Consider the following 13,092-nt stretch of genomic DNA (forward strand, 5'->3'; position numbering starts at 1 on the left):
TTTGCATTACATAAACGACTATACTTGGACTTGGGGGACTATTATTTGGGGTACAAAAAATTTTAAAAAATTTCTTTCAACTTAACTGGCTGGCTTTACTTCATCAAAGTCTTCACATTACATAAATGGCTATACTTGGACTTGGGGGACTATTGTTACGTGTTCGCACACTTGGACAACCCACTGGTGCCCACAGCCAACTTATGCCGAACCACGTGACACTCAATCCGAGGTGATTTACATAGCCGAGACCCACAAATCGAGGTCCACAGATGCCTAGGACCATGTACACCGATGCCCAGTTCTCATGGCCTCATAAAGAGCTTCCGAATCCCATACGCCGAGACCCTTTGAAGGTGGACGAGACCCTATTTGTCTAAACTCTGTAGCCGAGGTAGAAGCATCCGAAGCACAAAGCAACAGTTTCCATAGACACCTCTCCCAAGAGATCTTCTGCACAAAGATCTTACTTGAATGATTGATAGGGCGTTTGTCATGAGTGTATTTGTTAAGTCTTATCACTAGTAGAGGCGGCTCTGCCAATCAATAAATGTATAACAGGCTAGGTGCGGTTGATGCCTACAATTTGACATATAACTCAACCGGATGAGACCACGTGTACCCCGAACTANATTTTGTTTTACTTATTACTCTCTTCTTTTAAATTTCTTTTTCCTTTTGTTTTAAGTTAATGACCTAGTGAGTTGACCATTTTACCCTCGCATTTTAATTTGTTGACTCAATGGCAAGGTTTGAGGAACCAGTCAAAAAGGATAAGTTGAGGAGGTCACTGATAAGAATAGAAGAATTGAGTCTATTTCCGCGCATGAGCCATATATTTGGGACCATTCCTGGCAATTTTCGTTTTAGTTTTGGTCCTTTGGACAGCTTTGCCACGCACGCACCATATAGGATCAAATCCAATCGGAGTTTGGGCCATGGATAAATTTAAGAAATCGAAGTTCTAAAATAAATTATTAAAAAAAAATTTAAAAAATGGCTTATTTATCTCTCATCCCGTGAATTTACTCCATACTCAAACACTACTCTCCCAACTGTGGGTCAAAACAATGTCGCCGATGACCGGAATATTCCGCCGGAGAACGAAAGTCAATATCAAATCCTTAAATATTTGGCTGAGATTATTCTCGTCAACGCCGGATTTTGACAACCGGAGAATAGAGAAGATTTTAATAGCAAACAGAGGCGAAATAGCATGCAGAATTGTGCGAACCGCAAAGAGATTAGGGATTCGAACCGTCGCTGTTTATAGCGATGCCGACGAGTACTGTTTACATGTTAAATCGGCTGATGAAGCTGTCAGAATCGGGCCTCCGCCTGCCCGGCTCAGTTATTTGAATTCTCCGGCGATTATCGAAGCCGCTAATAAAACTGGCGCGCAGGTTAGAAAACAATTGAACACTCAAGTTCTATTAGTTGTGAGATGGATATTTTAGTTGCATTTATGTCTTTTGGTTTATATATATTTTTATTTTTTCATTGAAAAGGTTAGAGTATGAAAAGATGTGGGTTGAAAATTAATTGTGTGAAAGCAATGGAGATTTCTAAAATTTCACTTAAAAGAAATGTAATAGTTCTTAATTAGGTATAATGTAGAAGCCGCGCCCGATGTAAGATTTTGGATGTTTTTAACTACGGGAAGTTTCCAATAGATTTCTAACATCCCTATACAATCATACAGGACGTCAAGATAACAGGTAACGGATCGGTAGCTGCATTGAGAGAAATGGATAATTTCTCTTTAGGCCATCTCCAACCTTGCACCAAATTTTGCATTAAATCTTGTACCAAACTAAAATTCATCTCCAACCATTACACCAAAAATTACACCAAATGAACAGTATTTAACCATTTTCTTCCCTTTTTTTATTCTTTATAATTTATTTATTTGAAATGTTATTTATTTAATTATTTCATAAATACATAAATTACCAAATAAATAATTATGTTAAATTACAGAAAAGATTAAATTCATCAATAAATATAAAAAACATAGAACAATTAATAAAAATATTACAACAACGAAAATATGAAATCATGCCGTCAGAAAATAGTACAATGCATTTCGAATTTGGATAGACGATATTACGAAATCGCTAAATTTTTGCAATTTAATTCTCATAATTCATATGTTCATCCTACAAATGATCGATTAATGCATTTTGAAGTGCAATGTGAGTTTCTTTATCCTTGATTTATTTATGACGAGCAAGGGTATGTATGTATCCTTACGTATCCTTTTTTTAAAAATAAAATTAGATTATCGTATATATGTCGCTATTTAATATATTTCGTGTAATTTTAATAAATAATCGTGTTTGATGTATTTTAAATTATTTTCGTCTTTTAATTAATTTATTAATTATTATGTCTTACATTTAAAATTTATTTTAAATACAAATAATATTAATATTAATATAATAAAAAATAATAATAATTTATTGTATTAAAAAATATATATCACAAATGACATAAATACCCTCAACAAATTTATTTAGAAAATGTTAAATAAGGGCAAAAGGGACATTCTACACTTGCACCATTTTGGTGAAAAATGGTGCAAAGTGAATAGTGTTGCACCATATTGAAAAATGGTGCAAAGTAAATAGTGTTGCACCAAATATGGTGCAACACTATTCACTTTGCACCATTTTGCACCAAAATGGTGCAAAGTTTGGTATTGGGTTGGAGCAATTTTGCACCAAAAAATGGTGCAAAATGGTGCAATGGTGTCATGGTTAGAGATGCCCTTAGTGCTGCAACACTTGAGTCTGGTTATAGCTTCCACCAAGTCATCACTTTGCCACCGTCATCCATCTAATTTGTTTCTCCTCTTGATTTAGAAGGTAGGCAATAGTAACTGTAAACAACATATCATATTATAGCCTATACAGCTGTGAAACCTCATAGTTCCACGCCTTAGCCTTTCCGTATTGGAAACTCTTCCTCAAATGAGTTACATTGAAAGTACAATAATATTTTTAGAGTTTGTAATATCAGGAAAAGTTTAGAAACTAAATTGTTCAATATATAAACTCTGCTCAAGTGAATGGGATACTTATTTGATGAAGGGAATGTTATTGATAACATAAAAAAGGAATGGATGATTTATAACAGGTATATTTACAGGCACTCACGTTTTCTGCATAGCTATGTATTCTGGTTGACTCATGGTTGTGATTCTTCTGTACTCAGTTCAATCTAAGTATGCTTGTTTGCATAATAGATGATTGTGTAGCTTTGTTTTGTTTTATGTAGCATTACTTTTAATGTGGGACATCTTCTCTGTGATGATTAGGCTATCCACCCAGGTTACGGTTTCTTATCAGAAAGTGCTGATTTTGCTCAACTTTGTGAAGATGAGGGGTTTGCATTTATTGGACCTCCTGCATCTGCAATTCGTGAGATGGGGGATAAAAGGTAAAACCACATGGCAGTTTCATCATCTTCACATTCATTATTATTTTTTCATTGATTCTTCTTATCTTTGTATAATTAATGCATTATTCCCCAAAGAACACTGCTTAATGGGCTAATGGTGAGTCCCACACAAAATGTCGGCACAAAGCCGAATTCAGCCCAAGGCAGCATTTTCTTCCCATGAGTGTTCATGGATATATGTTCATGTTTGTTTTAGATAAGAGAATTTTTCTAACTTCACATCTTCTACATAAAACCTTGAATAGAACATGGGTGTATGATATCTATAACATATTTTTGTCCCATCTTCTATGTGACTGCATTACCTTGGACATGTATAATATCCAAGTACATGTGCATTGCACGTTACTAATTATTTTTGGAATTAGTATTTTCTTCCCATGAGTGTTCATGGATAATTAATGCATTATTCCCCAAAGAACACTGCTTAACTTGTTCGCATAAACACTTCTTCTTCTTTTTTTAGAAATAAATAAGTTAAGGACTAAGTTACTTAATTACTTTTATTTATCAGTTTGTCCTTTTTTTTCCAGTTTAAGAAGATATTAGGAGCTTTTCAATGCACGTACAGTTAGTGCTTAATAGAATCCACATTTATCCCATCACAAAATTCATAAATAGTTCTAATAATTGATAATTTTTCATGTTCTCTGATTATTAATTAGTATAGAGTTGACTGTCTGTTCAGTGCATCAAAGAGAATAATGGGTGCTGCAGGGGTACCGCTTGTGCCTGGATATCATGGTGATGAACAACATATTGATTTTATGAAATCAGAAGCAGACAAAATTGGATATCCTATTTTGATCAAGCCAACTCATGGAGGAGGAGGAAAGGTGTGCCTTTTATTGAGTTTTGTATAATGATTATTATAATTCCTGGAATATTAGAGATACTGAACTTATTGATGATTGCAACTATGGTAGATGTAATGTCTTATGTATTTTCTCTCTGTGCACCTTTTGTTTGTATGAACTATGTTTTCCATTTCTTATTTGTTCCTAGCTTTTAAATTCTCTGTAGCTGAAATAGCAAGAGATACATGATGGAACTGGAATGTAAGATGTAATAAGAGTTGGTATTAAATGCAAAATTACAGTCAAAATTGGTAGGTGTGCAAGTGTTTGGATGGTTAGAGTCTGCTTCAGAGCACTCCTTATTTTAGCTGCTTTCAGGCTTAAATTTCCCTGTTATGCATAATTCTGAATCTTACCATGTGACACCAAGTAAAATGATTTCCATGTGATATCAAGTTGATGCTGGATGCAAGAGGAGAATTATAGGAGAAGGGGAAAGGAAAAAGAAGAGGAAAAATCAATCTTTATTAATATAATCACGGTTGTCCATTACAATAAATAATGCCTTCTATTTATAGAGCAAATAAACTAAGAAGCTAAAAGGAAATAAATTTCTAATGATATCAAAATATCAAAACTAATTTAATGAAATCTGGTCATATATATTTTAAATCAAACTCTTATTTAAAATTGTAATTAAAATATATTTTTATTCTAATCTCTATCTCGATCTCCATCAATTTACCTCAGGCATTTCTGTTTACTTATTCTTAGTTGGAGACCCACTATTGCTGGTCATCAATACAATGACATGATCATGGATGTGGGTTGGAACCATAATTTATCTGGGGTTTATTGTCTGCCACTTTCAGGGAATGAGAATTGTTCAGAGTCCTAATGATTTTATTGATTCATTCTTGGGAGCACAACGTGAGGCTGCTGCATCTTTTGGCATAAACACAATCTTGCTGGAAAAATATATTACAAAACCAAGGCACATAGAAGTCCAGGTATACTTATTTGGTTTCATCAACTTTGTTATGCTATCGACTGTTTATTTATCCATCAAGATTGATTTAATATAAGCCCCTGTTTGAGCCTCATTTTTTGTGAAAAATAGATTTTATAATAGTGATTTTATGGAGAATGTGTGGTTAAAAAGTAGTGAGATGTTTTAGGTTTACGTGTAAAATTATTTTATTGGAAAATGTGTGGTTGAAAATGAGTTCAGAGAAAAATAGATTTTTGAAAATGGGGCTCAAATAGGAGCTAAATATAATTCTTGAATTTCTTCTTCTTTGTGCTCCCAAAATTCACCTACAACCAAGATCATAATTAAAACAATTCGGAACATGTGACTCTGAACTTATGTTTATCTGAACTACAATTTGTAGATCTTTGGGGACAAATATGGTAATGTAATACATCTCAATGAGAGAGATTGCAGTGTCCAGAGAAGACATCAGAAGATAATTGAAGAAGCTCCTGCTGTAATCTCCTTTTATTTTGGTTTTTCTTTGCTTCCTTTCAGCTAAGTTGTGGTTCTTGATTACTGATTGCTATAAAATTCTGACAGAAATTCTACACATGCAGCCAAACATCAACAATGACTTCCGATCCCACTTGGGTCAAGCAGCTGTATCTGCAGCAAAGGTGATGTGCACATAAACTTGTTTGCTTTGTTTGTCCAGTGATTGTATTTCATATGCAAAAATTTGCTTGAATTAATTTGAGCAGTTAGATTATATTCATTTAGAATAATGATAAAGAAACAGAGTTTGTATCTATTGACTGCCAGTTTTTACATAAAGATTATTCTTGGGTTGTATGCATTCATCAGAATACTTATACTCAATTTATGTGCATTCTTTTGTTTTCCATGTTGGTTTATAAGCCATGCAAATGTGATGAAATCATAACAGTGGAATGGGCATGATGAAATTTTCTGTGCAGATTAATTTTTTTCATTTGAATACTTCTCAAGTTTCTGGGTAATGCTCCCATAGAAGAAGTTATGGGACAGTTAAGGTGAACAGGAATGGTTATAATCTAGATGTATAAGCTAGCAATGCTGCCTAATTATATTCGCGTCTCTTATATCCTTTTTTTCTTGCATCTAGCATTTGATGCTCAATTGAGAAGGTGGATTAGATCCATTTTTGAACAAGTGAAGGTTGAGGACTTAGGAAGTACAAGCTGCTGAAACATAACCCGCATATAGTCATTTATTTTAACTAACTGGAAAGGACTATTATATAGCTAAATAATAAATGACATTACTGGTCCCCTCAAACTTAAACAAATAAATGAAAGCATTATATTTTAAACTGTACTTAGAAGATTTAAATGTTTAGTCCTTTGGTTGAGTGATGAGAGAAAAAAAAATTATAGTCTCTCTCTCTCTCTCTTCTTTTTGTCGTTGTTATTTGTTTTTCAAATGGATTAATATGTGCACCTGAGGGTAATTCAATGCTCTGTATTATCACCTCTTTTTTTTGATTAGTTTGTTTGGTGTAGTATTATTTATATTTTAACATCTTTTGATGTTTCAATCTCAGTTCTCCTCTTCTTTTTTTTTTTTTTTTTTTTTTTTTTTTTTTTTTTTTTTTTTAAACTTGCCTTTTCCTTCTTTGATTTTTAAAGGCAGTGAATTATCATAATGCTGGCACTGTAGAGTTTATAGTTGATACTCTCTCAGGACAATTTCATTTTATGGAGATGAATACCCGCCTTCAGGTGGTTTGATATGTCCAACCTATGTCTTTTCTTTATATCCAAGGTCTGACATCCAACTTTACTCATTATATACTTACCAATTTTGCAGGTTGAACATCCTGTTACTGAGATGATCGTTGGTCAAGATCTTGTGGAATGGCAAATTCGTGTTGCAAATGGAGAGCCACTTCCCCTGAGTCAAACAGAGGTCCCCTTATCAGGTGAAAGTTTTATCTTCTTTTCCGTCTTTTTATGAATTTTTATCTGTTTGGTTCCCATTGTAGATGTTGATTGATGTTTGAGACTCAGATTGAACATATATATATAGAATTACTGAGAAAAAATAACTTAGGAGATCTCAGATTAGATAGAGTAACTGAAGAACATTTAGTATATTATTTTGTTAGAGTTCTGGTTATAGGCCAGCCGGGAAGGCCTCGATTCATGCCTCGTTCTTTCTTTTCTTATGAAATTGATAGTGTTAGGGAATCTCATATGTGCCAAAACTCCTTCCCTTATTAATGTTCAATCGAGGCAGAAAAAAATTAACTGAAGAACATTCAGAATGTAGTTTTGTTAGAGTTCTAGTTATAAGTTTATTTATCTTTCCTCATATTTAAGTATACAAGTCTCTGTATCTTTTCTAAATTATTGATGTCTTAACTTTTTCTTTTTGCCTTTGAAAAGGGTCATTCCAACATGGTGGGTATAAGATTTTTGGCCGTTTCCTCTATTTAAACCTTAAGATGATATTGGTAATTAAAATTTTTTAATGCACGTGCTAAGCTAATGGAAAGTTGAATATCTATAATGTATTGTTGGCTTTTCATCTGAAACTTATGCAATGTTGCACGATTTTTTTGTGTGATAATGATTTTTCATTCTACCAAATGAGGAGATTTAGGTCATTATATTTTTTATTGGAAAATATTTTGTCATGTCAAAGGGTTTTTCTTTAAATAAAGCTTCTTTAAAGTTCCTTAAATTACAAAAGTGCATGAATCTTAAAAGAGCCATCAAAAATTCATTTTTTATCAGCGATGTAATTAGCAGGTTAGGATTGATTTATGATATTACCTATTCAGAAATATATTTTTCATGAGATACTTTTGGTATATTTTTTAACAGGCCATGCTTTTGAAGCTCGCATATATGCTGAAAATGTTCCAAAAGGATTTCTGCCAGCAACAGGCATTCTTCATCATTATTGTCCTGTTCAAGTTTCATCAGCAGGTAACATCATACAACAATGGACTACTTATTTTAGTAAAAAGCTTCCTGAATTTGTTTTCTGGATATTCTCGTGCCTCTTGGTAACTTTTTCATGCGTAGGGTTACAAATATAAACACACTCCTAGGAAACCTACTGCTTACATATCGCTTCAAAGCTGCCATTGGCGTTAATGAAACAAATCTTGTTCAAGTACCCCTAGTGATAGACATATCCTTTTTATCCTTTTAATTTCATTGACATTATTTAGTCTGGAATTGTTTCCTTGTTAGATTGTATTTTTGCTCATGTCAATCGGCCAATTGGCAGTTAGGGTTGAGACAGGAGTTGAACAGGGAGACACAGTGAGCATGCATTACGATCCCATGATAGCTAAACTTGTAGTTTGGGGTGAAGATCGAACTGGGGCACTAATTAAGTTGAAGGATTGCTTGTCGAAATTTCAGGTATTATAGTATTAGATATGAAGTTATAGTTCATTTGTGCATGCAATTTTTGATTTTTTAAGAACGATGATGCGCGTGGTTTGTGCACGAGTTTCTGATATTTCTTATATTATGAGAAATATGTGCTGGGTTTGCAAGAAGATTAACATCAATTCTAATGATGGTTAGGAAAGTGATAATGGTTAACAGATGAAAAGTACAGATTTTTATGATGGTTGAAAATTAACTGTTGTGATTGGCAGGTCCTGTCAATATCAAACAATCTCACTATTTCAAACTCTTCTAGTTGGTTTCCACCTCTATATTACTCTAATTAGATCCTAATAATAGTTTGATATTTTACAGGTTGCTGGTTTACCAACCAACATAGATTTTCTCGTGAAACTTGCTAACCATGGAGCTTTTGAAAGTGGAGAAGTTGAAACTCATTTCATTGAGTTGCATAAAGACAGCTTATTTATTAATCCAAATGATGCACTATTAACAGAAGCAGCATATGATGTTGCTAAACATGGTGCTGCCATTGCCGCTGCATGTCTTTGTGAAATGGAACATGTAGCTACAAAAGAACATGCCCCTGGTAACCCCAACGTGAATACAGTGTGCAAAAGGCATAAATTAGTCCTGGAAGCACTAATTTATCTATAATCATGCACAGGGAATCTTTCTATGTGGTATGCTAAACCTCCTTTTCGAGTCAATCACCGTGCCAGGCATACGATGGAACTTGAATGGGATGATGAGTACAGCGGGGATGGCTTTAAGCTTTTAACCGTTAATATGACTTATTTGCCAGATGGGAATTATCTCATCGAGGTAGTGTTATAGTATGTTTAACAAGGATTCACATTTTTGTTCTTCCTATTTCTTCATTTGATATTGGTCATTTCCAAGAGGCATCAATTTCAACTTTCTTAAGTTTTGACTTGGTCTAACTTCTAAATACTTGTAGACAGGAGGAAGCAGTTCGAAGAGTTTGGAGATCAATGTGGCACACTTAGGCAAGCATGATTTTAGAGTTGAATATGGTGGCATAAGCAAGAATGTTAGTGTAGCTGTTTATTCCAAGGTAAATTATAAATGCAAATCAAGAAATGAGATTGTATATTCACTTCGGGGTCCTTCTGTTTGTTTTGTCTTTATATGTGTTGCTGCTAGCTGAATATATGCAAAAATATATGCTTACTTACAGTTTTTGTTCACTGAGCATAATGACTCATCAGGCCATTAGTTTCTCAAAACACCTTCCATACCTGGTGTGCATTTGCATAATATACTAAAGTGGAGTATAAGTGCTATTTGGGTTGCAGGATAAGATGGAGCACATTCACATTTGGCATGCCTCTTTCCATCATCACTTCAAACAGAGAAAGCGGCTGGAACTCTCTGATAGTGATGACTCTGAATACAGGCCTACTATTGAGGCAACATCACATCCACCTGGAACGGTGGTGGCTCCCATGGCTGGTTTAGTGGTTAAAGTTTTAGCAAAGGATGGAGAAAAAGTTGAGGAAGGGCAACCTATACTGGTTTTAGAAGCAATGAAGATGGAGGTTTGTACTCGTATTGAACTGAAAAAGCTTTATTCTCTCTGATTTATTGAAGAAAATCTTCCCTGTTGAATTTTTTCCATTTTTCCAAAGCATGTTGTGAAGGCATCAACTGCTGGTTATGTCCGTGGCCTTCGAGTTACAGCTGGCCAACAGGTTTCTGATGCTACTGTTCTATTTACCGTGAAGGTAAGCCGTTGAGATTCTTAATTGGTTAGGACTGCCTACTAAAAAATATTTTATATGAAGTTTTAGGTGCTTTCAGTAAACTGGGGAATGTGCTTGGTTGTTTTATTTATTCTTCACGTGTTTGGAATGTTTTTAGTTTGTTTCTATAACTAAATAGCGTACATTTCCCTTGGAGTTTTGATGGGGTCATAACTTTCAAGAAAAACTATCCCCGGTGCATCATATAAATTCAAAATAAGTAAGGCCATGTTAACACGCATTTCTTGATTTACGTCCTTGACACTCGTACTTCTTGACACATATCAGAAAATGTAAGCATATATTGTCTACATCACATGAATGAATTGATGCGACAGTACTGCTTAATGATTTTCTTTACCTTCTAGATAAGAAAATATTGGTACAAGCCAACGAAAAACTTAGAACTGATGAAAGGGAAGAATTCAATTTAACACCGACAAACTATTTGGGGTATTATCTAGAGTCCTGGATTTAAGTGCATCAGATGTAGAACACAATTGAGCAAGAACGAAACTTGTAGGGGAAGGGGAAAGAAAAGGGAAGAAAGGGAGAAAGAGAAGAAGAGGGGAGATAGAAATGGGAGAGAAATCAAACAAACAGAGGAGAGAGGGAGAAAATAACAGTTTATTCAATAATCAGATCTAATTATTACAGCGCATAAACACTTTATATAGTGTTTCAACCAGTCTAATTTAATTATGAAATAATTATAAAAATAACTTAAAAATACTAGAATAATTGTAAAATAAACACTAATGAGTTTTCCCAAAATTAGAGCCTAAACCTGGAATGAGTTTTCCCAAAATAAGAGCCTAAACCTGGAAATTATCATATAATATAAATCATGTATATGTCCATCAGTTTCTTAACGTGGGTAGGACGATGCCATAAAACTCTCATTGTTACAGGGTGATCAATGTGTATGAGCATTGAGCATGGACTTTAGTGTGGACAGGACTGGATGATACAAAAACATAAGATTATAGCTCTTCTTCTTCTTCTTCTTCTTCTTCTTCTTCGTGTACGTTATTACTGTGCAGCACAGTTCACCTAGCCAAAGAGTCTCAACTGTTCCAAAGGAATCATGAGATATATCTATTTCTTTGAAACCACGTTGATGGTTTCCAGCAGGACTACATATTTGGTTGATAAATTATTGGATGAAAATGTGTCATTGGACAGGACAAGTGAGAATTCTGGAGAGCTGCTGGGCAATGTTTGTGGGCGGAGCTGTCAGTGTAACCTCAAAATGAATTGCATATCGTGTGGTTGTGAAGTTGAGGACACTAATTGAAACTTTAGCGGAAATTGTCGGTCTCTCTTGTTTATGTAAATATTACCATATTCAGAGTCTAATCTCTGACTGAAACCTCACAATGTTCTCGATGAAATGTGGTCGAACATTCTTTATCCAATTTACATGAGACTCATCACAGAATTTCTACTTAATGACTCGTTTAAGCTTTGTTAATTTCATCTGGCGATAATAAACATAACTTCGATTTCTCTCTTTGAAATTGGGATAATATCGACAAATAATACTTGCACCTGTCATTTAATTCAGCTGGCTGGGCTGTGAAATTATATCTTGTGCAAGTTTCGGAATTGAGAAATTTTTATTAGCCAAATATGTTTTCGGTACGGCTTCTGGTGGATATCCGGGCTATTGTGATGAGGTCGAGATTAGTTTGGAGTATGAAATTTTTATCTACCATTTAAATGTATTTTTGTATGATTTTAATACAAGGTGTTTGGTGGGGATTAAAATTAGATTTTTTAATAAATTGTGATAAAATTTTTGAAATGTGGGATCTATGAAAAATGTGGTTAATATTGAATCAAAACCGAACAGGCTCATTTCCGTTTCTGTGAAAGACCGTAGCCAAAAGCAACGGTTTCCTGGGGGCCTGGGGCACGGCACGGAAACGCAGCAATACCAAAAATAAATTAACCAAATTTAACTTAAATTAAGAAGATATCCACTCAAAATAAAAATAAATTAATAAAAATAGAAGCCCGGTGCATGAATGTCCAAGTAGTTATAACTCCAGTTAGTGGCGGAAGGAGGTGACCCACGGAAATCAAAGATTTTTTAAAATATTTTGTGTTTAAATTTTTTTTCGTCTTTAAATTAGGACCCCCCAGTCAGCGACTCCATTAGTTAAACATTTACTTGACAACGTGAGAGACTGCTAGATCAGTTGCATTTCATTTCAAAGGATTTTGCTACTTGTACATAAAAATATATATTAATGATTACCAAAAATGATGTGAAGTGATTGAATGAAAAAATTAACTGTGTTTTAAATTGAGAAATGGTAAAGTGTCACGTGATATTATTTAATCCTTTATATAAATCTTAATGTACATACATAGTAAGATCTTGATGGTAATAGACAAAGAAAAACTCCGAGAGACAAAAGAGCCAGGTATGTTTTGAAAGAGCTCCTCTTACAGACAGATACAACTCCGCAGGACTGGAAATAGAATCCGCCCCCTCCAGCACTCTTTTCCATACAACAAAGATCAAGCAGCAGAATTTATGCATAGTCACTGCCCTGCTGCTGCTGTTGGCGTGGTCCCTTGAGCAAAAACTTCCCTTGTTGCTGAGAATCGTATCCGTGACTACTGCTGTTTAATCATTTTTGCTTCCTTCTCTTGGTGATATAGGACCTTTTCGA

The 13,092-nt window shown here is 34.4% G+C and overlaps 1 protein-coding gene across 3 annotated transcripts; it reads left to right on the top strand.

The window, feature by feature from the left end:
* Window positions 1-982: 982 nt before the first annotated feature.
* On the top strand, window positions 983-11,885 carry LOC111387550 (methylcrotonoyl-CoA carboxylase subunit alpha, mitochondrial). 3 transcript variants are annotated; one of them, XM_023012121.1, is made up of 16 exons: window positions 983-1,403; window positions 3,320-3,441; window positions 4,151-4,298; window positions 5,132-5,269; window positions 5,654-5,749; window positions 5,853-5,912; window positions 6,903-6,995; window positions 7,084-7,195; window positions 8,103-8,207; window positions 8,515-8,651; window positions 8,997-9,231; window positions 9,310-9,467; window positions 9,604-9,720; window positions 9,962-10,204; window positions 10,295-10,390; window positions 11,594-11,885. In XM_023012121.1, exons 1-16 carry the CDS (start codon window positions 1,071-1,073, stop codon window positions 11,600-11,602), a joined length of 2,202 nt encoding a protein of 733 aa, XP_022867889.1. In that variant the 5' UTR covers window positions 983-1,070; the 3' UTR covers window positions 11,603-11,885. The 3 variants fall into 3 exon arrangements, with proteins under 3 accessions (XP_022867889.1, XP_022867890.1, XP_022867891.1); XM_023012122.1 differs by having other exon boundaries at window positions 1,062-1,403; window positions 4,180-4,298; XM_023012123.1 differs by lacking the exon at window positions 983-1,403 and adding an exon at window positions 2,788-2,867 and having other exon boundaries at window positions 4,180-4,298.
* The last annotated feature ends 1,207 nt before the right edge of the window (window positions 11,886-13,092 follow it).

The sequence above is a fragment of the Olea europaea genome, unplaced genomic scaffold, assembly GCF_002742605.1.
Source record: "Olea europaea var. sylvestris unplaced genomic scaffold, O_europaea_v1 scaffold4086, whole genome shotgun sequence".
NCBI classification, from domain to species: domain Eukaryota; kingdom Viridiplantae; phylum Streptophyta; class Magnoliopsida; order Lamiales; family Oleaceae; genus Olea; species Olea europaea.

Bases quoted from the DNA above. Each gene is read 5' to 3' on its own strand.
- LOC111387550 (XM_023012121.1), top strand. From the start codon at position 1,071: ATGTCGCCGATGACCGGAATATTCCGCCGGAGAACGAAAGTCAATATC. The intron at 3,442-4,150 runs GTAAAACCACAT...CTGTCTGTTCAG, and splicing joins CGTGAGATGGGGGATAAAAG to TGCATCAAAGAGAATAATGG. The intron at 10,205-10,294 runs GTTTGTACTCGT...ATTTTTCCAAAG, and splicing joins TAGAAGCAATGAAGATGGAG to CATGTTGTGAAGGCATCAAC.